Below are 27702 nucleotides of genomic sequence, written 5' to 3' on the forward strand. Positions count from 1 at the left end.
TTATTGATAACTTTCAGTGTTTAGTTAAAACATTGTTTCATGAGACAATTAACAAACTGTGCTAGCATATACAACACCTTTGGTCATTTACAGTGATCACAAAGCCTATTCATCCAATTAATTAACCATGAAAAAAATGGACTAAATTAAAGGATTAGTTCACTTCAGAATTAAAATTTCCTGATAATTTACTCACCCCCATGTCATCCAAGATTTTTATGTCTTTCTTTCTTCAGTCGAAAAGAAATTATGGTTTTTGAGGAAAACATTCCAGGATTTTTCTCCATATAATGGACTTCAACAGTTACCAACGGGTTGAAGGTCCAAATTGCAGTTTCAATGCAGCTTCAAAGGCTACACGATCCCAGTTGAGGGATAAGGGTCTTATCTAGCGAAACGATCTGTCATTTTCTAAGTATTATATATTATATATATATACACACACTTTTTAACCACAAATGCTCATCTTGCACTAGCTCTGCAATCTCCACACATTATGTACTCACGTTGGAAAGGTCACGCATGACTTAGGTGGAAGTACTGAGCAAGTGTTTACAAAGCAAACGTGCAAAGACTAAGTCAAACGCCCTTTACAAAAAAAAAAAAAAAAAAAAAAAGGTAAAACAACAATGTCGGACGATTTTGAAGTTGGAGGACAAAATGAGAGTTTTTCTCCCTACCACGGTACTTCCACCTATGACCTTTCCAATGTGATTACGTAATGTGTGGAGATTGCAGAGCTAGTGCAAGATGAGCATTTGTGGTTAAAAAGTATATCAATTTTTATTTTTAGCGTTTCTCTAGATAAGACCCTTATTCCTCGGCTGGGATCGTGTAGCCTTTGAAGCTGCACTGAAACTGCAATTTGGACCTTCAACCCGTTGGTAACTGTTGAAGTCCATTATATGGAGAAAAATCCTGGAATGTTTTTCTCAAAAACCTTAATTTTCTTTTTGACTGAAGAAAGAAAGACATAAACATCTTGGATGACATGGGGGTAAGTAAATTATCAGGAAATTTTAATTCTGAAGTGTACTAATCCTTTAATAGAACCAAACCAAACATTCAGCACCAAACTTTTAAATGGTAGTGTGTCTAGTAAATGCCCAGTAAATTTTTTTTTGGCCACAGAAAATAGAATATAATTAACAAATCATGACAGTAAAAACAATCAATGGTCTGAACAAGAAATAGAGAATATAAGATGGCGGCAACAACAACTGTAACTTGCAATTTTGCAATGTAAACAACAGACAAACAATTTTATGTGATGCAGTAAAATATATTAAATGTATATAAATATCAGAACAAACCTTAAACCTTATATATATATATACACACACACACATATACATACATTTTTTTTTTTTAAGGACATTTTTAAAAAGAGAAAAAGTAATTGGGACTGAGTGTATTATTTACAGCATGGAATAAAATTTGCTTCATATCACACATATCACTCATACTTCAACCCTCTAAATGAGCTTGAACTGAACACATATTCAACCAAACAACATACACAAACAGGAAAGCTGATTCTTGCACAACTAACAGGCTCATTATGTCCTGTGACATTTTTGAAAACACCAGGCAATTGCCAAGGTGAATCATGACCGGTTCCAGTTGACAGAGCAAACACAAGATGCCCATTCAAATGGAGAAAAATGGAGATGCAGCTGAACTTAGAAATCAGGTCAGTGACTCCACAGCAAAGTGTCTTACTCTGGCACACATTTCCTGTCAGCGTGTGTGAGTTTGTGTTTGTTTGCACAATAGCTTAGAGCCTCGGTACATTATAGCAGCGGGCGAGAGGCCTTGGGCAAGAGTGTTACGCGTGAACGGGAACAGACAGTCTTAGGTGTGCAGAGTCGTAACGAGATTAGAATCTGAAAATACTCGGCAGAGGGAGGTCTCGGCCTCTCCGCCAATCACATGGCAGCATGAGAATTAGCACGCTCTAGCCAGGGCCCGGGACTAACCAGCAAACCCCTCCGGTCAACAGGCAACATCTAATTAATGAGGTGGAGCAGAGCTGGGGCTGGAAGCCTCATTCCATGACTGCATGGATGGTTTCATATGTCCGCATCCATCATTTATCATTAAAAATACTGGCCCGGAGTAATTTCAGGCTCTTTTGTAAAATCTGAATCTCATCAGGGAAATAAATGCCTTATGAAATGAGAATCGCTTTGTTAGGCTGGTTTCAATTAAATTCACAAAAATATGGTGGTGCAAGAATACAGATTTTCCATGATTAGTCTGAGACACATAGACGCAGAGGTGAACGACAAGGCATAAACAGACACAGAGGGGAAGACAGCACAACTTATAGGGGCAGGATATGACAGTACTGCGAGCGTACCTCGACCCTCCTTTGCTTCTATGGTGGCTGTATTAGCAAGCGCAGCAGGAAGTAGCCCAAAATGAATGGAGAGAGAGGTTATATCAGTGTGATTACATTCAACCCCAAGCATATTAACCCACACACCACAGCAATGCAGTAATATTAGTAGTTAAAGAATCAGACAGTAATATAAAAAGAGCACAGAGAGTCAGTGAGAGAAAAAGCAGTTAGTTCTTTACAATCAGATTGATTGTTTGGCCATTTTCTTTTAGGATTCTACAGTACTGGGGCAAAACAGACTTTAAAGATGCAGTATGTAATATTGACAGCTAACAGTTGAAATAGGTACTGCAGTACAAATTCAAAATAATGGAGAGAGTCGTTTCCCTCGCTCCCTCCTCCTCAGACTCGACGCTCATGCATGCCGGTTGCCAGATTGAGGACACGCAAGAAAAAACGAGCGCAACTGACAATGGAAAGCCTTACACTGTAAGGTGATTAGCTAATGTATACATTTCTTCTGGTCATGGAGCTTTTTTAGATGGATGCTGAGGATTTTTAGGTTGGGCAGAATCTGCATTCTCTGACCCAGTTTGTTTGCTGGCTTTCATGACTGCAGGGTTTTCCACCATCCTAACTGGCATCCTAACTTAAATCCTATTGGGTAAACTGGCAGTGGGCGGGATCACGCAGACCAAAACAAAAACAAACATTCTAACCCATAACGCACATTTCAAAGTAGGATAACTGGTTGTAGCACTATTTTTCAGAGAAACAAGTATTTGAACTTAGCAAATAAAATCACTCCAACTTGCCTACCAATTAATATAAGTTAACACGATCAAATATATACATTATTACGATACAAACAGAAAATATGTAAACAATCAATAAAAAAGCAAAAAATCTGTATTTAGTGTGACCTCCTGGACTTCTTCCATTTTCTCAAAGAAGAAAATCTGAGAAACTTATATTTTGAAAGTTTTCTTGGCCTTCCAGTCCTTTTCCATTCCATTTATGTTTAAGAGAGCCAGGTTCCTGCTATTGCTCAAGTGTAAGTGGAGGTCATTAAATACTTGCCACTTTAGCCTATAGATGTCATTTTTTGTCTGTTTTTTAATACTGCATACAAATTTCCTGTATTTTCTGGTTATAATCTAATGAAGAGACTGAGAAACAATTATATATGGTCATTATACCATTGCTAAAACAACATCTAACACTTTTGCACAGTACGCTATATAAAATTATGAATGTCTTCATTCTTTACAAATATTTTTATGATAAAATAAAGAGAAAATCAAATGAAAATGTGTGTTACCATTTCACGGATTATCTTCAAGATGTTTTGTCCCATGTCTCAAGAATCAGTGAATATTAAATTTTATTTAAATATGTATTTTGAACTGATCTCTGATTTGGAGATTTCCACAGTTAAAAAAAAAAAAAAATCTGACAGACTATTGACTATTCAACTATTCTATGCTGTATCAGCAGACAGGAGACGATGGTAGTCAGACAACCAAACCAACTTCTATATCCTTTTCAGAGTACATGAAGGGCTTACTGGATAGTTACAGCTGGAAATGTCCTACTGTCCTAAGGTCTTGTCTTAAGATCAGGCCAATAGCTTCTTAGTTTCTTTAATATTCCTCTATGTTCTGCAGGTCTAGCTGGCTTGATGTCTGACCCAGACAGACAATGAAGCAGGCCTCTTAAAGGTCAACGAATTTTCTATATGCACTTCAAATAGTGACATCCACCCACGGTCTCTCTTGGATCTCCCTCTCTCACTGAATCACTGTGCGAGTGAGCAAAGTTCCCTACGCTATTGGCCTTTAATGACCTTTAGTCCTGGACACCTTGTCAACAGATTCGTCTACTCAGACTGGACAGGTCAATCCAGAGAGTCATGATGCAGCTCTCATGACAATCACCCTTTGATTGGCTCTCTGAGTTCTCAGAAGCGCTGTAGTGCAGGTGGCTAAATCACAAGGCTTAATGTGAGCCTACAAGGGAAGGGCTTTATACAACACATAGGCAAATAATCAGTGTAAACATTACATTAGTTCATAGGTGGAGAGCAGGATGTAACAGGTGACTGTTCGTGAACCTGCATGGCAGCCTGTCAGGTTGCTTTTCTTTTGTTTTTTATTGGTTGAACACTTTCATGAATGTACATGACATGTACATGTCGTGTACATAGTCATAATGATGAGCACAGACTTTCAGAAACATCAAGGAAATCTTACCGACCTCGACTTTTGAACAGTATAATATAATATATATATAATATAATATATAAGCACATGGTATATATTGGTATAACCATTGAATATCACTTTCATGGTCCTTTTGCATTCTTTTTAAAGTTTAAAAGCTTTACACTTCCATCAAAGACAGCAAATAAACAATAATGACAGAATTATAATTTTTGGGTGAAAATAATGCCCAAAAAGGCAAATTCAATGGTCCTAAAATAATTTCATTTTCTTTATAAAAACATCTTTTCTGATTTTTGACCTGGACGGCTTTCACGAGATTTACCCCTTTAACAGATCAGCAATAAGGATCTGAGCAGCTGGGGGTGTGGGCAGTGATTTTGCAGCTAGCACTGGAAAGTTGCTAAGAAGTGAATTACGCAGCCGGGTGCAGCCCAGAAAAGCTCACACAATGGAGATGGAGAGCACAGTATTTGCAGTTCAGCATGAGGGAAAGAGCTAGATCATCATCTTTAGTATATGGCATGCCAAAGCTCATTCTAGCTGCGGTGTGCTGGTACTTTCTGCTTTAGTATGAGGGCCAGTGCTGGGTCACATGTGGTGATGATGATCTTGTATGACTTCCGGGTTGGAACTTCACTAATCTACCATTACAAAACCACAAACATGCTCACTTACCATTCTGTAAAGTCTGCTTGCCTCCAGACAACACTCCGAGAGGTAGCGTTCCGGTTGGGGTGAGCCCTTTGAGGGTCAGTACACTCTCGCTCTCTTCCCTGAGGCCCAACACAAACACAAACACACACACACGCGCACACACACCGTATTAAGAGTTGTGTTCAAAGAACTAAAAGGCACATAATCAATTAGAACAGGGTGAGGGGAGAAAGAGGAAATATATGGCAATTTGAAACTTTGCTGCAGCGCCAAGCTAATCTGAATATTGCTCATAAAACCAGAGACAAAGACTTCAAGATGTCCTCTGTTCCTCCATTATCTATGGCATTGTTCATCTGGAATAATGTCTAATATAATTAGACTGTTATTCCGCATGATGACTCACTGACGCCAGCTCATTAATCCTAATGGAGGAAAGTTTGTGTGTGGCGTTAAAACAAAACTTCATTGTACGAGGTAGTTTTTCCTGCAGTTTATACAAACACTTTTTCGAGAACTGTAATTATCTACCAAGCAGCCAAGTGAACATGTTATTATTTACAACATATATATTATATACATGTATGAAATATAATAACATATATATAATTGCATTCAGACTGACCTGAGCACAGAAAAGACTCTGGCCATTTTCCCAATGGCACGGATCTTATTTCTGATCACCTCCTTACGGACAGCTGGAGTTCCACCTGCGGCAAAAAAAAAAAAAAAAACAGCATCAAAACCATTACCCTATAGGACCTTTGACCCACAAAACAGTTAAGGAAAGGAGGGGGAGATGCTGAGGATCACATTGACTTCCTGAGCAATAATTATTATTATTATTATCATTATTATATTATTATTACTAGTTTATTATATTATTATCACTATTATTAATTATTATTTAATTGCTTAATATTTACTATTACTATTATTTTAGATATGATATGGCAGAAAACTAAAGGAAGTCCTTAGTGCTTCATTGTGTAGTTGACAATTTAATACGTTTTTCGCTCCAAATATGGGAATATGCTGTCATATCCGCCTTTTTTTTATAAGAGTTTGAAATTGTTTGGAATTCTTTTTTAATTGTTTGGAATTACTCAAATGAAAAAAATAAAGTGAGCCTGGAGTGCTTTCAAGGTGCACATTGTAAGCCAACAGCACCATTAGCCTTGTGTGGGCTTGAGAGTATTTACAGAAGAGTGTCACGCCTTCGCTCTAATTATTTAAGCAGATCAGTTTCCGGTTTAATAATTACACAAGGCAAAACCACAATCCTACATAGTCTTTATATTATATTTTAAAATATATTAAAATAGAAATCAGTTACTTTAAATTGTAATATATATCACAATATTACTGTTTTTACATAAGAGAATGCATCTTGTGAATTCTACTCTTCAGAACAAGCTGTCTAAGAAGGAAGTATCATGGGATGACATAAGCAGACATCAGACCTCCAGGGAGAGCATCTTAGACAGCCAGAATGACAGTTGGACACTTCTGAGGACCTGCTGTCTACGCTGATGATGACCAGACAGACAGACGCTCACACATACAGCACAGACACACACACTCTGCTGGAAGCACATTCAAGCTGTTCTGCATTAAATTATGTCACTGATCGTGGAGCAAATGGAAATCAGCCCATAAGGCAGTTGTCGGCTTACCAAACTTTAATTAATCTCAATTGTATACTGTGTTTGTAAGTGAACACCCTTACCTTCACATAAGTCATCTCCCTCTGACATGAGTTCATCATCTGAGCAGATATTTAGGACATTCACCAACATCTCAGTCACTGTAAATAGAGAACCTCCTCGTTAGACATTTTACATAATATTTGTGTCCATGCAGTTCTTTATCCAGTGGTCCATTGTTCCTAGAGCTTCTCTTTAAAATACTACTTTAAATTCTATGACAAAATATCTGTGATTTCATGGTGCTTATAGCCATGTACACTTAAAAAAAGACTGTTTCCTTGAACAAGCTGGCACAAATAATATGATGTTAAAGTGCCCTATTAGGTTTTTTCGAATATCACCGTTCACATATTGTGTAATATAGCTGTTTGTGAATGTAAAAGGTCTGCAAAGTTTCAAATATCAAATTGCACAACAAATTGTCTCCCAAAAGAATAACTGATTCTGAACTGCCTGAAACGAGTCGTAATTCCAGCCTTACTTCCTGCTTGAACCTACATTGGTTTGTAACAAATTTGCATAATGCCAGCCTATGGTCTTCACTGGCTTCCTGCGAACAGTGTCTACTTTTGACCTGCCCTTAAACAACAAACAAGTGCTGAGGAAGCCTCCAGAGCTGAAATTCAGATATGTTAATGGCCGTTTCGTTTCCAACACACACTGTAAGCGTTAGACCAATCAACTGGGCCATCCGACTAATCATAGCAGAGTACGCTCACAGAAAGGAGGGGTTTAGAGAGGTTGGATCTTTGATCGACCCATTTCAAACACTGAGGGAAAAGATGTGATACAGCAATGTATATTATGAGAAAATTAAAGTGTTTTTTGACCTTGGATGTATGCAAGTCTATTGTAGGAGAACTCCAAAACAAAATTATAGGAGCACTTTAATATGATGTTTAAGATTTGAATTTTTCTGTATTCTTCCCACAGAGAGGACAGTCACCAAAGACGTACCAACAACAAGGGCATTGTTGCCTCTCCTTCACATGGCCAGCCAAATTCTACGAACCATCTCAGTCCCACAGTCCCTGAAAATCACAACTCCCACTTCAGGTCTCAGTTTGGACACTTACCTTTCTCGCCCACAAAGGGCAGCGACCATGTAAACACATCCATAAAGTTGGGTAACCAGTACGGGTGAGGAGAGCAGTTGAACTGTCTAATATTCATGACGTTGTTTTCATATTTCAATACAGCCGCTGTGGAATAAAAACACAGGGAAATGTCATGTACATTCATGAAAGTGTTCAACCAATAAAAAAAAAAAAAAAAAAGGAACCTGGTAGGCTGCCATGCAGGTTCACGAACAGTCATCTGACACTTTAAGGGTGTACTCACACTAGGAGCCCTGGCCCACTTGGATGAGGTGGGCCAGAGCGTGGTTCAGTTGGGCGAGCGCGGTTTGCATGCAGTGTGAGCGCTAACCGTGCCAGAGCACGGAACAGTTACTCCTTTTGTGTGCGCTACTGTCATCATTATGATGGCAAACATCTTTATTACTACTTTGATAGTACACTTATCAATTCATGTAATTAATTCAAGTGTATTTGAGTTTATAACGGATCTAATTCTCACCTTATTGATGAACAGGAATTGTAGTTTGCGAGTAAAGCTGCAAATTCCTCCATTAACGTGAGCTGCCTTCGTAATAATCCTGTGATACGTGCTATTGAATATCGCTGCGTGGCATAAATTATAAATAGCCTATATCAGTGGTTCCCAAACCTATCCTGAAGGAACCCCAGCCCTGCACATTTTGTATGTTTCCCTGACATATCACACCTGATTCAACTCATGTGCTCATTAGTAGAGACTGCAAGACCTGAAATGGGTGTGTCAGAAATAGGGAGACATACAAAATGTGCAGGGCTGGGGGTCCTCCAGGACCACTGGCCTATATATTAGACAGTATCTCAGCGAAAGTGCATTTCTTCCTGTTTTCTTCCATTCAAAAAGTTGCATCATATATGACGTAAGCGTGCTTCGGCCTGGAACGTTAAGTGTAAGTGTGAGTGCAGGCCAGCGGGGGAGTGGGGAGGGGGGACAATCGCGCTCGGGCTCGGTTCAAGGCAACCGTGCCTAGTGTGAGTACACCCTAAAGCTCTAGATGTATAGACAGTTTAAGGTCAATATGGCAATAATTATGGCTGAGTTGCAGGGTACATATTCTCTTTGTATGGCTGGCAATTGTTACATTATCCAGAGGTTCAAATTAAAGGCTCACTCTTTCTTGTTAGCTGAGAATATGGGACTGCAAAGTTGATTGCGAGTGACGTAATTGAATCGATTTCTTCAAACTCACAATGCTTTATCAAACGGGCTGCGATTTCCATTTCATTGGTAATAATGATGCTGGGGAAGGGTCTGCGAAAAGTTTGGGATTATGAAAGGTGCCCTTGGTTTAAAAAAAGTTTGACAAAACCTGCACTAAACAAGGTGGTGTATAAACTAACATACCTTTGTTGTTATAGACGTCTAGGTAGTTTGGTGCTGAGAAAATGGTAATTAATGAAGGGAAGCCTGTCGTCTGACTTTTTCTGTACATCCTGTACCTGAAACAGAAATGCACACAAATCTCTTTGGTTGTAGATTAGCTCAGCATGTCAAAAAAGGCATCTGGCGTGGATCAATACAGGAAGTGCTCTTTGCTATTGTCAGATAATGTGTTCTTTTCAAAGTCAGTAAGTAATGATCTAATGATCCACAGTTTCAGATGTTTTTTTTTTTCTTAATTGGCAGACACTGTAATCACAAGATTAAACTAGCAAAAGCTCAAATTAGCAAAGAAAGCACAAGCTATTTCAGTCTTAATATCATGAAACAGCAGACTCAATACTTACCCTGCGTCTTGTGCTTCATGAGCTCTAATTACTGACAAAAGGTTATTGTTTGTCAAAAAGTCACAGACTGCTGCATAACTGTAAAACAAGAGAAAGACAAAAACTTTTGAGGTTGTCATAGTGATGAAGTTGTTTTAACTCCCTTTCAACATATCAACCCCTCTGAAGCACTTGGTCATACTGAACAGAACACGAGCCAATGAACTGGACAATTCTTAATACGTTTTTGGGGGGTTCTCCTTACAGCTGGGCGATATGGACCAGAAATCTTATCTCTGTATTTTTTGGCTGAATGGAGATATAAAATATATATCTTGGTAACAGCACACATTATCTGTCAGCACATGTATACAGAGCACCTGACGGGGCACACTGCGTTTTGCTTAAAAGTCATTTTGAAGCCCTTAAAAAAAGCATGTTTAATGTTTATCGGACAATTTAGTTTATGCACTTTCCCCGAAGCAGCTCACTCTGTGTCCTCCGCTATTTTTCAGACGCATTCGCAACATCAAACTAATGTATATCGAAGGGTATTGCCACATCCTATATAATCCTATATCGTATATACAAAAATATATCTCACAAACTCAATATACCGCCCAGGCCTAGTTCTCTTTAAATCCATTCAATCTCAGTACAGTGAACTCTCAAGCTATATGACCACCACCTGCACTTTGTTAGCATTTAGTTGGCGTGGTACAAACAAATGCCAGCTGGACAAGCAAACAGTGAATAAACACACTTATATATACACCCAGAATGAAACCAGCTGGGTGACACCAGTCAGGTTATTTCAGCATAAATCAGACAGGATTTCCGCACCAGTTCACCGATGCCCAAATGACTCAGTTGCACATTCATAAGAAAGTATAAAGAATCTGGTCAAAGAAAAAGTCACATTAAGTACATGTCGTTCCAAACCCATAAGACCTTCATTCATCTTCGGGAACACAAATGAAGATATTTTTGACGAAAGCCGAGGGTATCTGATCCACACCTAGGCAGCAAAGTCATTGCACCTTTTGACGTTCAGAAAGGTAGTTAAAAACATGGTTAAAATAGTCAACGTGACTACAGTGGTTCAACCTTAAATTATATGAAGCGACGAGAATACTTTTTGTGCGCAAAAACAAATGTCGAATGCCGGCTCATTATTGGCCGGATCCTGTGTCAGCATCACATGCATGCGTCGTGCTGCTCAGGTGTTCAGCTTCGGCCAATACTGAGTCTGTGTTCAGACGTAAACAAGGAAGCCTGCACTGAGTTCACTACGTATGACAATGGTTCAAATTGCTGAATAAAGTCATTATTTTTGTTTTGTTTTTGCATACAAAGAGTATTCTCGTCACTTCATAACATTAAGGTTGAACCACTGTAGTCACGTTGACTATTTTAACAATGTTTTTAACTACCTTTCTGGACATCAAAAGGTGCAATGAAGTTGCTGCCTATGTGTGGATCAGAAACCCTCGGATTTCATCAACAATATCTTAATTTGTGTTCCGAAGATGAACGAAGGTCTTAAGGGTGTGGAACGACATGACGGTGAGTACTTAATGACAGAATTTTCATTTTTGGGTGTAAAAACTTTAATGTAAAAAAAAAAATAATTGGTTACTCATCCAAATGTTCAATATGTCAAAATAAGCTACATTCAACAATCTATGATTTTCTATAAAATTTCAGTAAAAAAAAAAGTAAATTACAGCATATGTATTAATGTAATATGTATTAATAAAAAAAATAAAAAAAAATCAAGATTTAATGACTCCTACAAAGCCATTTCTTCAACTTTAGGCACTTTATGTCCTTGAGGGGGGTGATCTGTATTACAAAATTAAACTTTTTTTTTGTTATATGAAGATCACAATAAAACTGACTTGGAAACTTTTTTTTATTATGGCTTCATATGCTACTTTTCAATTGCCTTTGACTTAAAACTATAAAAATAGATCATAAAACAGGAATTATGTTTAAAACTTTTATAATCTAACAAATAATGAAATAAACATGAACCATTTTAATATTTATTGTGTGAAAATAATGTAAAAATACTAATTATAATACAAATATTTCATATAATCAAATTATAATTTATATATTTATAATATAAATTGAATTATAATTTAAAACAATTTAATTTGTGATGTGTGAAAAAAAGAAAATCAAGGTAAATATATTTTTATTATATATATTTTTATTGCGAGTCATGTTCAATAAAGCTGTAATTTATATTTCTATAAATCTGGGAAATCTAACCCAATGAACAGCTTTGCTCCAGTACCTGAAAAAATAGGAGCAGCCTCTGACTGAGTTGTGGTTAAAGTGCTCTGCCGTCTTCTCACTGCCGTAGTCCTCTCCCGGGTCGGCCCAGATCAAATCACACATAGGCCCAAATGCCGGGGGCTCCTTAAACCTGTCTAACTGCATAACACAGCGCAAAGACAAAGGAGGAGGCATGAACACATCTTGTTTTCCAATAAAAAGGCTGTAAGAAAAAGGACATAAACAGATGCTTACTTTCCTAATGTCATCTAAGCAGTTGATTTCTGGTGAGAGGCCACCGTGTACGCAGAGAAACTGCTGGTTTAGAAGAGCTGCAAGAGGCAAGCAGTCAAAGGCCTCCATACATGCGTCATAAACCCTCTCTGAATACTTTATTTTACCTGCAAGGGGATAGAGACAAAAAAGTATGACTGAATTAAAGTTTGGTGCACTGAAGTCAAGAAATTCAATAACATTTTTATCAAAGGCTGACCTTGGTATTTGAACTACTATACAGAAAGAGCATAGGTGTCATTTATGATGGGTAGGACATGTCGCCACCACTTTTTGTCATAGCCGATTTTGTCCAAAACAATTTATTTAATAACTTTTGACAAAATGTATTGAAATCCAACTAATTAGGAGTGTGAATATTTTGAGATGACAGACTTCGCTGGTTTTTGATTCAGTTCAAAAGAAAAATGATTCAATTTGATTTTTATACACAGCCTAATTCAAATAAATGTACATTTCTAGAATTCTTTAAAAACTTCCCTAAATATATCTTGGGCAGGAAAAATGTTTGTTTATTGCACCAAAAATAACTTGAAAAGGAAATACATTTGCTACTTGAGGTTAATATGAGTTTTTAATGTTTTTGAAAGTAATACTGTAAAACACTATAACAAATTTGAACCATGTGTTTTTTTATTTAAAATGTAATTGTAAAATGTAATTTAATCCTGTAATGGCTCAAGAAACATGCTCAATACTTTTGTGGAAACCATGAACATTTTTTCCACATTTTTTTTTTCAGGATTGATGAATAGAAAGTTCAAAAGAACAGCATTTATTTGAAATAGAAATGTTTTGTAAGATTATAAGTGCCTTTATTTTGACTTTTGTTCAAATTAATGCATCCTTGCTTAATAAAAGTATTAATTTCTTTAAAAAAGAAAATCTTACTGACCCCAAACACAATGAGATGGCAGGGGTAATTTAAAATGTATTCCAGTATATTACTCACTAAAAAAGTATGTTAATGAATTTATCAATTTAAATACTAGTCGATTTGATCACTTAATGCCAGCAAGAATGACTGCTTCCTCAAATCAAGAAGTGTAACATAACTTTATGTCGAAAACAACAACTTCATGTGATGCTGAAATTGCTGTTTAAATGATTTTTGGACATCTCTCAGTGTTATTATTAATTATTATTAATTCATTTTTGACTTGGAAATGAGCAAATACTGGAGGTGTTGACACAGACCTTACAGATCTTTGATCTTCAAATACATACACTATTTATTTTTTTTCATCATCATCAAGAAGATCATGTTACATTTTTTGTGCATAATATTTTGTGATGACAACCAGCACATCTGTACGTAGTAATAACTACACCTAAAGCGACAAAACCTGACACCAAGCAGACACAAAAGTAGCAGGGACTATTCAATTAAATTCAAATGAGCCTAATTAGTGCAATGCGAATACTTAATTCAGCTGCTGATTAAGCTTATTAATACTTCAGTATGGACTGAAGTAGTCTCATTAGTCTTGTCTTAGTTTCCACTAAATACAGCTGGGTTATTCACCAAACCGAATTACACATTCGCTCTGCGAATGAGGTCTCATGAAGAGCACTTGGGCTTCCACTAAACATTCTACCATGAAACCACCTCCATCTTTGTTATGCAGAGCACAATAGCCTCAACGCTATTATATGAGCTTAATAGCAAACAGTGTTCATTTTGAGCACAATAGACTACCACTGACCCATAGAAAAACAAAACCAGGGTTTTAATCAGATGTTCAAACGAAACTTAATTTAAATTCAATTTGGATTAAAAAAAGCAAAAATATAATAAAGTATGATATAATATACTATGGTAGCAAGTGCTAGTATACTAGAAAAGATTATATACATGGCCGTCATTCACTTGCGAAAAAAGTAATGAATGTGTTTCTTGTAGTGTACTCTTAAAAGTATATTTAAAAATTTATTTTTAATGAATTTCCCTTGTAGTGTGTTATTCAATGATATATTTTAAAATGTAAAAATTAAAGTTAATATATATTAAATGTAACAAATAGCAACTTGATCATTAATTACAATATAAGTAATTACAAATATATTTAAATACATGACATACAAGTGTCATTAGAACTGACATTAAAGTATATTTTGGTTTACTAAAAATGCTTCTCAGTACACACCATATTTCAAAAAGACAATAGAAGACGTAATTATGAAATTACATATAAAGTTGAACATAATTCTTAAGTGGGTCGAAAAAAGCACTCTAAAGTTCATCTAAATGCATTTAATATTTCATTTAATTGCAATTAACATGCAATTAAGTGTCTATAAACATCACATTCTGTTTGCACTTAAGTATATTCTTTTAAAACATATTTCTGTAGTAAGTAATAATTTAAAAAGTATGCTAAGGTGTTCTTTTTTTTTTTTTACAAGGGTAGTCATGACATTAGCTAAAAGATTGAATATAACTTACATAATATAATAAATTTATAAATAAACAAGCAACTTCTTTCAAGCACACTCATGTAAACAACTCAATTTGTAGCTATTTCCGTGAAACAGTCTGTATTTCACAAATTACAAACCTACATTATAAACTAAAACAAGATGTCACACTAGCTAATGCTAGCAATTTAGCTAATATATTACAAGTGACAAGTGTTTCAAAATTAAATTTAAAAAAATGCAGCTGCTGCTATGACATAAAGGGAAGAAGGGCATAAACACTTCAGGTGTCAACAGTTGAAAATAAGTCCAGGTTGGTCATGTGATCTAACACTGGCTTTAGGAGACCTGTAATAACCTCCTAGCAGATGGGTCCCTGGCTCAGTAGATGCAAACCAGGGTCGACCACATCAGACGGAAAGAGAAGAAATCCCTGTGTAGAAATATCCTTTCGGATAACAAATATGTCTCTGTATTTGTAAGCAACTGGAGCGTGAATAAATCCAAGCCTGAAAAGAAGCTAAACAGCTCCTTGCGTCTCTATTTGAGATCTTGGCTGGTCATGCTGCATTGAATTAAGGTTTTAAATAAATTATTGTAAAAGAATGCTAATGAGAGGCTTCACAATGAAAAGACATTACTCTCTCATAAATCAGGAGAGGTAATGCTGCGCATAGTGTACAACGGCTCATCGGGTTTGTCTCTTTGTGAGCCAGATGAGCTCCAGCCACTTCACTATCCAGCATACTAATAACTCACACCTGGACACTTTCTGGCAGCAGACATTGAGCTCTACAAACCTTACTCTAATAGAGCTGTCTGCTAGCTTATTTTCTCAGAAGGACAAAGTGCCGTTTGCAGAAAACAGAGCACGTAAAGCCTGTAAAACAAAGACAGCACTTCTTTATGAACCACCTCTCACAGCAGTGGGAATATTCATTCAGTCTTAAAAAGGTTGCTAAAGAGAGTAGAGACCAATTTGAGACAGTAATTTGTTTGTCTTAAGGTTCTAAAACTTCTTATTATCTTCTTATTAATGTCTTCTTATTTTCACAACCCTTTGTCATCCACTGGAAATATGTGGACAGGCATATTTATAATGTTTTGTTGGCTAAGCAATCACTGCATTATGAAAAACTGACCCCTGACCCCCATGGCAACAAATTAAATATGACATCTACTCTTATTAAGGTCTATAGGAGTTATGTGCCAATATGTGTTTAGGTAATTATACAGTAGTGTCCAAAAGTGATGTCTGGTCTTGACAAATTGTCATCTTCACCCTTCATTTAATTATTATTAACAATTTATTTAATGAATTTGTAATCATATTACATAGGAGTCAATTGTTTTATTTATGATAACGCGATGAAACGTCAAATTGTGTGGTCATAATTTTTGGACAGGCAGTCATACAAAGAAATTATGAACACATGCAAAAACAAGAGAGAACCAACAAATATCAATAACTAATTAATTATGTTGTAGTCAATGTATGATTTTTCCTGAGCTTTTTTTATTTATTTATTTTTTTGCATAGTGAAATAAAACCTGCAGCTGTAGTTTGCATTTTTTTGACAAATAATTTTGCCAGATAAATACCTTATCAACGTTTAGGGTTTTATTTTTGCTTCATTAAAAAAAAAAAAAAAAAAAAAAAAAAGAAATCCTCTCCGGACAACAATTTTGGCCACTACTGTAAGTCAGTTATGCAAGGCAGTGTTATGGTTAACTAAAACTAAAACTATTAAAAATCTTTTCCATTATTTGAAATAAAACTGAAATAAAATAAAATATAAATATTAGATGAAAAAAAAAAAAATGTTTTTAATAAACTTAAATGAATATTAAAAATGTTGCCTTGGCAACTAACTTTTTCTTTTTTTTTTTCAATCTACAAAAATCACAGCAAACCTGGAGCTTTAAAAAAAACAAAATAAAAAAAACATGCATTTTAAATTTAAATTAAAATTTTTATCAGAACATTTTTATCTACTAGGAAGATTGCTAAATTTGATCCAAAACAGTCAGCAATGGCATCAGTAGGCAGTGACCATATTGTGTGACTCTGGCATGCTGGGAGATTGAAACAGTAAATATGTTCCAGCCAAACTTGATGTAAAAAAACAGTGCGAGCAGCTGCCTTGTGTAGTTTTAACCCATATTAAGTGAAAGTTAGTTAAGTAATAAGATGTTCAATTCATTCAAATATGAATTGCTAATTTGCTAAAGTGGTTCTCTGAGGCAACACGATAAATGAGACCATATTGGCCCTCTAATTCCAACAAAACTACACTGATGTGATGTTAGCCATAGGCAAAGCAGTAAAAGAAAGTTATAGTCACCACTAGCAGACGACCCCTATACGCTTTTTAAAAAGCTAAAGTATGGGGTCCCCCCTAATAAGTATTATCAAATTTGAAACCTTAAAGGGATAGTTCACCCAAAAATGAAAATTCTGTCATCATTTACTCACCCTCCAAACCTGTATGAGTTTCTTTCATCTGTTAAACACAAAAGAAGATATTTTGAAGAATGTCGGTAACCAAACAGTTCACGATAGCCATGGACTGCCATAGTATTTTTTTCCCATACTTGAGGGTGAGTAAATGATGACAGAATTTTCATTTTTGGGTGAACTATCCCTTTAACTGCAAGAGTAATGTTATATTGTTCACAAGGTAAATGAAAGTGCTAGCTGGCGACAGCTGACTGAAAATGCAGCTTTTCAGACATCAAAGAGGGAACATCAGTGAAAGTACGGAAAAGGCTGGCGAACGGTTCGAGCCAACACATCACTTAGCTCTCAGCACTTCTAGACGGTACATTCCCACAGCACTCACATTCCTGTTTGAAGGTGAAGTATTCTGTGAGGTGCCGACACTCGTGGTTGCCTCTGAGGAGAAAGAGGGTGTTGGGGTGGTTGATCTTCAGTGTCCACAGGAACAGCACACACTAAAGAGAGAGAGAGAAAGACACTTATAATTCTGAAGATACTTGACTATTAATGTCAGCCAGAATAGCTATGTGAGGAAAATAGCAGAGGTGAAGACCATACGTAATTTACATTAATAAACTGGGGAAAAATCCCATTTTAATCCTTTTATTGATGCTTACAATAAAATGTGAGGCCTCTTGATTCAAATAAGGGTGCATGAATTTTTAAAGGGCTAGTTCACCCAAAAATAAAAGTTGTGTCATTAAGCACTCACCCTCATGTTGTCCCAAACCTGTAAGACCTTCGTTCATCTTCGGAACACAAATTAAGATATTTTTGATGAAATCTGAGGATTTCTGAAGCACACAAAGGCAGCAACATCATTGCACCTTTTGTGGTCCAGAAAGGTAGTAAAAACATCGTTAAAAAAGTCCATGCGACTACAGTGGTTCAACCTTAATGTTATGAAGTGACGAGAATACTTTGTGCGCAAAACAAAACAATAATAAGTCGGCCAATACTGAGCCGGTGCTCGGATGTAAACACGGAAGCGCTGCACTGCGTTCACTACATTAACAGTGTAGGAGACCAACAGGGAAAAGAAGAAATCGTTGAATAAAGTCATTATTTTTGTTTTGTTTTTGTGCACAAAAAGTATTCTTGTTGCTTCATAACATTAAGGTTGAACCACTGTAGTCACGAGGACTATTTTAACGACGTCTTTAATACCTCAAAAGCGCAATGACGTTGCTGCCTATGTGTGGTTCAGAAACCCTTGGATTTCATCAAACATATTTCAATTCGTGTTCCGAAGATGAACGAAGGTATTACAGGTTTGGGACAACATGAGGGTGAGTACTAAATGGCATAAATGTATTTTTGGGTGAACTAACCCTTTAAAAGCAATCTGACATTGTTTTCAATGCCCAGTGGCAAGATTATGGCACAATCAGTGTCCTTTCACTGTTTGGTGCTCAACAGATGGCCAACTGGGTGCACGAGGGACTACAAAGGTGGGAGTGAGTGGTCACATGTTAATTATTCCCAATGATACATTATTCTAAACAACAGATTTGTTTGGTTCATTTACACATCTAAAATTCACACTAAAGTATAGACCGTGTTTGGCAGCAGACAACACAAAACCTTGGCAATACAATGTGCGTTCGAGTGAGATGCCTGATCTTCTGTACAGTACAGAGTACATACACACACTCTATTTAGCTTCATTAAAATCCATTTATCCTAATCTACACCCCCCCCACACACACCCCCTTTCATTTGCATGCAAAATCCCAGACACCACTCAACGTGGGGAGAACAGGACACCAAGGTAACCAAGGACGACAGGTGTGCATTTAAATGACATGTGAAATAATAGACACGGAGGAGGGTGCGAGGGGGGTGGCATGCGGCAGCACCGAGAGCTGGGACTGGAGCCTACGCAAGAGGAATAATGAGCTGAAAATTGCAGGTAATAGTGGCCATGAGAGGAGGACCTGAACGAAGGCTATTATTGATGAATGGCAGACGACACAGAGAGAACGACACAGATAGGAGCCTGTTTTTTCCTAAAGTTTACATGGTGCTTCAGGTTATCGCCTGGTTTAATAACAGGGATGGATCGGGGATAGTCAACTAGTCATCGATCAACCAATTATTGAGGTCAATTAGTTTACTTAATTGTTTTAATTTTTTTTTTTTAGCTTTAATGTTTTGTGCTGTGGAGTTTTAAAGGGGAGGAATTCACAGAATTCAGAGACATATACTTTCAGCATGGTAAACTACATACATATGAGGCGTTTTAAGAATCATTACGGTTTTTAACAAATTCGCCACCTTCAACAAAAAAATTTCAAGACCATTTTTGTCTATATTGATACTGATATATTAACATTAACATTAATACTGCTCATATTATAATAATAAATGTTTCTTGAGCAGCAAATCAGCATATTACAATGATTTCTGAAGGATCATGTGACACTGAAGAATGGAGTAAAGGCTGCTGAAAATTCAGCTTTGCCATCACAGAAATAAATAACAGTTTAAAACATATCCAAATAGAAAACACTTATTTTAAATTGTAATAACTTTTCGCAATATTACTTTTCTTAATGTATTTCTAATCAAATAAATGCAGCCTTGGAGAGCATTAGGAATTCTTTCAAAAACATCTTACTGATCCCAAACTGCTTAAATTCACCACCTTTAACAAAACATTTAGCCAGACTTTAAGACTGTCAGAGTTCAAACTGTATGCTGTGAGAGACATGAGGACTATAATAATAGTTTCACTGCATTAAAAAGATTAATAAATGTTAAATATCATAAATATTTAATATCATAGATTAATAAATATTAATTTCAATGTGCACAAATAATAATAATGATGTTAATATATTGATATATCAATATGAATATTGATATTAACACTGATATATTAACATATTAAAATTAACATTAATAATTTGATTATTGACAATTATATGAATAACTATTATACTCAAACTGAAGGTTACATATTCTGGCTACATAATGAGGAGAAAAAGAATGCTTGGAATGATGGAATGAAAATGGAAGGATGAAAAAAAGATGGTTGGATGTTGTCCGGAATATAAACAGGAGTTTCCTAAAGAATGACATCAATGACTGAGACGACTAGAGAAAGCATATCTAGTGGTTTAGAAAACTCATCGACATGTCAAATATGAAAATATGGAGATTTTCACATCCCTTTTTAATAAGTGGGTTTTTTTTCTCTCTCTCAGACAAGACAAAAGGGCAGAGCTTTGTGCCAGACAAGTGGAGACTGAACAGTGTGATGGTGAGGCACACTAAGACCTTCCACTTTTGTGTGTGTGTGTGTGTGTGTGTGTGTGTGTGTGTGTGTGTGTGTGTGTGTGTGTGTGTGTGTGTGTAGTGTAGTGGCTGGTCATGGTGGTGGGAGGCTGAGGATGCATTAATAATAGACGGATCTCGGATCAAAGGGAAATAGCCCACCATAATGGAAGAGAAAGATGATGACAGGCTAAATGAACAGAATTGCTCATACTTGCCCATTTTAGCACAGATATATAACCAGAGAGAACACATCCTGAGCATCCAGATAAATGTAAAGGCTTTATATCGTTAGCACAACAAATCAGAAACACACATCAGAAATTATGAGAAAATGAGAGGCAAAGAATATGTAGTATATATAGTATACAGTACACTAGCGTTCAAAAGTTTGGGATCAGTAAAAAAAAAAAATTGAAAGAAAATAGCTATTATTTAAAAAGAAAGCATTAAATTGATTTAAAGTGACAGTAAAGACATTTATAAAGTTGCACAAGATTTTCATTCAAATGCTATTTGCTTCTTTCTATTCATCAAAGAATCAAGGTTTCAACAAAAATATTAAGCAGCAAAATAAGAAATGTTTCTTGAGCACCAAATCAACACTAGAATGCAAAATAGCAAAATCAGCTTTGCCATCACAGGAATTACATTTAGAAATATATTAAATCAAAACAACAGTTATTCTAAAACATATTTCACATAAATAAAACATATTTCACAATATGTTTTTACAGTATTTTTCAAATAAATGCAGCTTTGGTGAGCATAAGAGACTTCAAAAAATCTTTTCTGGCCCCAAACTTTGAACAGAAGAATATATACACACACCTATTTACACTTAATACATATTATAATAAATAATTTTATTATTTTGTTAAGAAGAGCTCAATTTTAATAAAATAAGTCAGGACTTGAATACAACCCGAACTCCGGAAATGTTGTGACGTTTTTTTTTTTTTAATTTTAATAAAATGAAAACTAAAAGACTTTCAAATCACATGAGCCAATATTTATTTATTCACAATAGAACATAGATAACAATAAATGTTTAAACTTTTTAAAAATTTTACACTTTTATCCACTAAATGAGCTCATTTAAAATTTGATGCCTGCTACAGGTCTCAAAAAAATTGGCACGGGGGCAACAAATGGAATCTGAAATTTTGAAAAGATTCAGCTGGAAGAACATCTAGCAAATAATTAAGTTAATTGATATCAGGTCTGTAACATGATTAGCTATAAAAGGGATGTCTTAGAGAGGCAGAGTCTCTCCGAAGTAAAGATGGGCAGAGCTGTGAAAGAGTGCATAAAAGTGGAATACTTTAAAAACAATGTTTCTTAACGTCAAATTGCAAAAGCTTTGCAAATCTCATCATCTACAGTGCATAACATCATCAAAAGATTCAGAGAAACTGGAGAAATCTCTGTGTGTAAGGGACCAGGCTGAAGACCTTTATTGGATGCCCGTGGTCTTCGGGACCTCAGACGACACTGCATCACTCATTGGCATGATTGTGTCAATGACATTACTAAATGGGCTCAGGAATACTTCCAGAAACCACTGTTGGTAAACACAATCCGCTGTGCCATCTGCAGATGCCAACTAAAGCTGTATCATGCAAAAAGGAAGCCATATGTGAACATGGTCCAGAAGCGCTGTCGTGTCCTGTGGGCCAAGGCTCATTTAAAATGGACTGTTTCAAAGTGGAAAAGTGTTCTATGGTCAGACGAGTACAAATTTGACATTCTTATTGGAAATCATGGATGCCGTGTCCTCCGGGCTGAAGAGGAGGGAGACCTTCCAGTGTGTTATCAGCATTCAGTTCAAAAGCCAGCATCTCTGATGGTATGGGGGTGCATAAATGCATACAGTATGGGCAGTTTGCATGTTTTGGAAGGCACTATGAATGCTGAAAGGTATATAAAGGTTTTAGAGCAATATATGCTCCCCTCCAGATGACGTCTATTTCAGGGAAAGCCTTGTGTATTTCAGCAGGACAATGCAAAACCACATACTGCAGCTATTACAACAGCATGGCTTTGTTCAGCAGCTGGAAACCTATATTAGGCAAGAATGGGACCAAATCACCAAAACACCAAAACTCCAGAAACTCATAACCTCGATGCCCAGATGTCTTCAAACTGTTTTAAAAAGAAGAGGAGATGCTACATCATGGTAAAAATTGCCCCCGTCCCAACTATTTTGAGACCTGTAGCAGGCATCAAATTTGAAATGAGCTCATTTTGGGCATAAAATTGTAAAATTTCTCAGTTTAAACATTTGTTATGTTATCTATGTTCTATTGTGAATAAAATATTGGCTCATGTGATTTGAAAGTCTTTTAGTTTTCATTTTATTCAAATTTAAAAAACGACCCAACATTTCCGTCTCATTTGAATAAAGTTCAGCTCTGCTCTTCACTAGCGGTAGCTTTCTCTCATGTCACCAGAAATCACCAACTCTCACTGGAAATGAACAACTGTCTGCACGTCACTGTGTGAGTGACCCTTAGGAATGTTCAGCTAATGAACTCCTCACAGGATCAAAGTGTGAGTCGTCAGTGACATCAGTCATTCAGCAGAGAATTGCAACAAGCGTAGCGGTCCACGCTTTAACGCTCTGTGACTCATCTCTTATGAAAGGGTAGAGTGTCTGACAGGTTATCAAATAGCTCCACTCAGACAGCGACACATCCAAATGAGACAGACTGAGAAAGAGAGGCCATTTAACCACACAGCTTAACAAGGTCTCTGATACGTTTGTTCTCTATTCTAAAGTATTCACAGCTCCTGCACTCACCAAAACCAATCAATGACACGAAAAGTAAAGGCTTGAGTCAACTGGAAGATTCAAAGTGGACCGTTTTACATTACGTAATGGTCTTTGGTTAGCTAACTAGTATATTATATAATTATATTGTTTATAAATAATAATTATTAGTAGTAGTAGCAGCATTTTAAAAATACAAATATGCACACATATAAAGATAAACCCCCAAGCTGCCTTGCTCATTCACTTCAACTCAGCTCTTTTTTACTTGATCTCATCAGTGTTTTATAGGCATGCTCAGTTGTAAGTCAACATTAAAGCACGGGAAATCTTAATACATTGTCATTACAAAGCAGCCGAGGATGACAGATTATTTAAAGTCAGGAAACTACAAGACTAAAAACAATTGTTGTCGAACAAATCTTCTATTTGAGATATAATGGCATAAACTGCTTTGCTTTTTGCTTCTCTTTTGTGGTTATGTGTGGTAGTTAATGTAATGTTGGTAATGTGGCAGTGTAGTCACTGATCATGTCTTAACAGATGGTTCAGAGAAGATGTCAGATTCTCAGCCAAGAAAGAATGGGCCCGGCTATGCACGCAAATACAGTCTCCACTGGTATATGCACAGATACATAGAGTAAAAATATGGTTAGGGTTAAGACACTGTGTACAGAGAGTGAATAAGAGGGGCAGAATAAGACTCTCACTTATGGAATCTGCACTTTTTTTGTTATTCCAATCTACTGTTCAGTATTCTAATCTACTGTTCAGTAAGATTTTTTTTTCAAAGAAATTTATACTTTTATTTAGCATGGATGCATTAAATTTATTAAAAGCACAAGTAAAGACATTTGTAATGTTACAAAATGTTTTTCCTTTAAATAAATGCTGTTTTTCTGAAGTTGTTATTTATTAAAGAATCCTGAAAAAAATTTATCGTTTTCCACAACAATATTTACTGACACAGCTGTTTTCAAAATTTATAATAATAATAAATGTTTCTTGATCACCAAATCAACATATTATTATGATTTCTGAAGAATCATGTGACACTGAAGACTGGAGTAATGCCTGCTTTTTTTTTTGTGAAGCATTATTTTGCTTTGCTTCAGCTATGATAAAGAGACATCCACTCTTGCATTGCATGTTTGTGTATTTTGGGGGTGGAGCGATGAAGGGAGGGGTGGGTTTGCTTGGGTTGATATCGAATATAAACTGTTTCTGAGAAATGGCTTACTGCACCTTCAAATGAATAATCAAATTAGTCTAAATATTGAAAAAAAATAAACACACTAAGGGTGGTGGACGTGTAGAACTCTGTGAATAACAGGCGTTCCAGTGATTTCTACAGGTGCAGATTCTGTTTCAACTTTCTGTTTTAGATTATTTAATTTCAAAAACATGCACTCACCTCAATACTGAAGTATCCTCTATCTACATAATCGCCCAGGAACAGATAGCGCGTGTTGTCAGGGGAACCACCAACTTCGAAGAGCTTCATGAGGTCGAAGAACTGTCCGTGAACATCACCACATACTACAGGCGAAAGGGAAGCAAAATAAATGCTTAACATGGTACACGTTCAGTGAGTGATACATAACACCTGCCTCATTTTGAGATGGCATCGGTTAGCAAACTTAAACCTTTTTCTGTATCACATCACATCAAAACAAATGCCTTAGGGAAGTGTTGGACTTGACACAGACAAAACACTTCACTTAAATCCATCCTACCTGAATCATCTAGCCAGCAACGGCCACATGTACAAGACTGCTCGGTCACTTAGCAACAACGACACTATATCTGAAAATACAGAGGCTGCATCCATTTATAAAACTGAATGTATCTACAGCCAGAGGGGTTTGTGACATCTATTAATTCGTGCTCATATCTATAGAGGAAAGATGAGCTTTAATTCATCTGCATTATAAAATACCGTGGCATGATGTACACAACGTTTCCAAGAAGCACAACATCTTCATCAAATAACTGAGTGTTTAACAGGCTCTGTTTGTCACTGATAAGGTTCATCTGAATTTAAGATTACCCAGATGTGATACAGATTGTGATTTTACTGTATACTTTGTACATTTCCATTATACAATTTCCTGTCACTCTTTTCTATCTATCTGTTAAATAAAAGAAGCAAAACTCATAACTAATTTCCTATTATGCGTTTTCTCATAGATCAGAGTCACTAGGGATGATCAAAGTGGTTGACCTGTCATCCAACAACTGACTAGCCAATTAGTGAGGTTGACTAGTTTGTATAGCATAGATTTTCCCCTCTTTTTTTTGACACATTATTGGCTTTGATTAGCTGGCTTGTAAAATCATTGTGCACAGTAAAACCCTCTCAAAAAAAGTTTAAATTCATCCTCTTTAAACCAATTATGTCATTCACATTTATTTTAAGGATGCATCAATACTAAAATTATGGGAAACAATGACAATTATTTTTATTTTATGGCCACTGATAAATTACAAATAATATTTGTTCCTAAATAACTGAAAAATAAAACTAAAGTCAAAAAATTTAAATGCTATACATTAGGCATTAGAACAGTATAATGTACAGTATGAAAATGGATATTCATTTTTAATAACATTTAACAGTGTTATTAAATTATTAGTGTTTTTAAAGATTTATTAACTTCAAGTGAGCGTTAGATGACAACAAATGTAACCTGTATGCAAAAATAGGGGAAACGAACATGCATAATTGAAAATCAAATATTGGCTGTACCGATAAATTTCTGTAAAAAAATCTGTAATATCAGCCTAAAACAAATATATATCATGCATCCCTACTTTATTTAATTTTAAAGTGAAATATAGATAGGGAAAGTAGCATCCTGAATGTCCAATCAGGGTCAGGTGCACTCAAAACCAGACTGAATCTACAGATCTTCCTTAAGGGCGATTAGTCGACTTTTCATTCAGGTAACCCTCCATTTAGTTAATTAGTTTTTGCACATCCCTCCTAGTGTTCACTGAAGCAAAACTGACCACATTCTGCTGCAGAATCTGTGACTGCTTCCTGTGTTGCGCTCCACTGATCTGCAGACAGTATCTGTCAGTAAGAACCAAAGGCGCTGACACTGATCTACATACGAGTCAGTTTGTCACAGCTGATTCTCCACAGTGACAGTTTGTAACACTCAATCAGGTAATCTTTGCAACGAATTCAAAAGCAATGCCGATATGATGTGCCTGATGAAAACTGTTTTCACAGATGGATTATAGGCCTACTTGAAAAGCTACTTATCAACCAGACCAATAGTTTTATGATGTATTATTTTATTGTTGGCAAAAGGTACACACACTAATGCCAGTGAAGTGCAATAATGAATATTTGAAACATTGCATGAAGTTTCCATGAGGGAAAAAAAAAAAAAACACACACACCTTTTTTAGAACATTTTTCTTAGGAACTAGGTTCAGCCACAGCAGAAAAAAATAAATAAATAAAAGAATGAAAAATAAAAAACAAGCCAGAGCAAAGTTCATTCCAATCAAGACAGATGGTTATCTCCCTCAAGCCCTACTAAAGATGTGCTCTTGCTTTCTTACCAGTGATTGGTGCCTCCACTTCTAGCATGCACTTCTCCTGCCTTAGGATGTTGGCACCGTCGTTTATGACACGCAGCGCAACTTCCTCCTCCACACGTCCCTCTTTGATCAAATGGTTCTTCAGTACCTCGGCATTGGGCTTGCCATCCACAAATAGGTCCTTCATTGTCAGCCGCTGGTGAGGGGGCAGTGGCACTGCTGTAGGCATAAGAGCAAAATATCAGTTGACAGTGTGGACATTTTTGAATCATTAACAAGGTAGCTGGAAGTATGGAAACAAGTTTCAGTCATAGTGTAAAAGAGGAGGTACAAAGTGGTTGATGCCCACTAGGAGTGTTAAAACGCCAGTTAAAAACAAAATTAAAGGTAGGGTAGGCAATTTCGGACAGGCTAGCAAAAGCAAGCTCACTTTGAAAGCATAAGATCCCACCCTCCCTTCAGAGCACTCTTTAAAGCCATGCCTCCTTCGAAAGACATGAATGCGCACAGTAAAGTCTGCAAAGCATCACGAGACGAGAGACGGTGTTAAATTAGCTCATGTCTCAAAGCACATAACATTTACAATAATAATGAACGTAAACAACTTACAGAGCTCTTACTTGTACCACCTGATTGCTGCAGATTCTTTTCAGCATTGATAGTGTTGACATAGAAACACATAAATCCTAGTCTGAAGATGGACCGAATGATTAGACGAACATTTTTTGGTCCTAAGATTTCCAACGAAAGATATATGTACATGTTTTAAAGGGGACATATCATGAAAAAGTGCTATAATCGGGTCTCCGGTGCATCTACCAACCCAGAAAACATAATGCTATT

The 27702-nt window shown here is 36.3% G+C and overlaps 1 protein-coding gene across 2 annotated transcripts in view; it reads right to left on the reverse strand.

Annotated features, from left to right (window-relative positions):
- The window catches only part of ppp3cca (protein phosphatase 3, catalytic subunit, gamma isozyme, a), a 39399-nt gene that overhangs the window by 2668 nt on the left and 9029 nt on the right, over nucleotides 1-27702 (reverse strand). Inside the window, exons 2-13 of one of the 2 annotated variants that reach the window (XM_051895691.1) lie at nucleotides 26881-27078; nucleotides 24719-24843; nucleotides 17596-17707; nucleotides 12296-12441; nucleotides 12060-12199; nucleotides 9776-9853; nucleotides 9393-9487; nucleotides 8009-8134; nucleotides 6953-7030; nucleotides 5849-5933; nucleotides 5245-5342; nucleotides 2363-2389 (exon numbers count right to left, since the gene is read on the reverse strand). In XM_051895691.1, coding sequence (XP_051751651.1) covers nucleotides 2363-2389; nucleotides 5245-5342; nucleotides 5849-5933; nucleotides 6953-7030; nucleotides 8009-8134; nucleotides 9393-9487; nucleotides 9776-9853; nucleotides 12060-12199; nucleotides 12296-12441; nucleotides 17596-17707; nucleotides 24719-24843; nucleotides 26881-27078 — 1308 coding nt within the window. The remainder of the gene's footprint in view (nucleotides 1-2362; nucleotides 2390-5244; nucleotides 5343-5848; nucleotides 5934-6952; nucleotides 7031-8008; nucleotides 8135-9392; nucleotides 9488-9775; nucleotides 9854-12059; nucleotides 12200-12295; nucleotides 12442-17595; nucleotides 17708-24718; nucleotides 24844-26880; nucleotides 27079-27702) is intronic. The other variant, XM_051895692.1, reaches the window with a different exon arrangement.

The sequence above is a fragment of the Ctenopharyngodon idella genome, chromosome 5, assembly GCF_019924925.1.
Source record: "Ctenopharyngodon idella isolate HZGC_01 chromosome 5, HZGC01, whole genome shotgun sequence".
Lineage (NCBI taxonomy): Eukaryota > Metazoa > Chordata > Actinopteri > Cypriniformes > Xenocyprididae > Ctenopharyngodon > Ctenopharyngodon idella.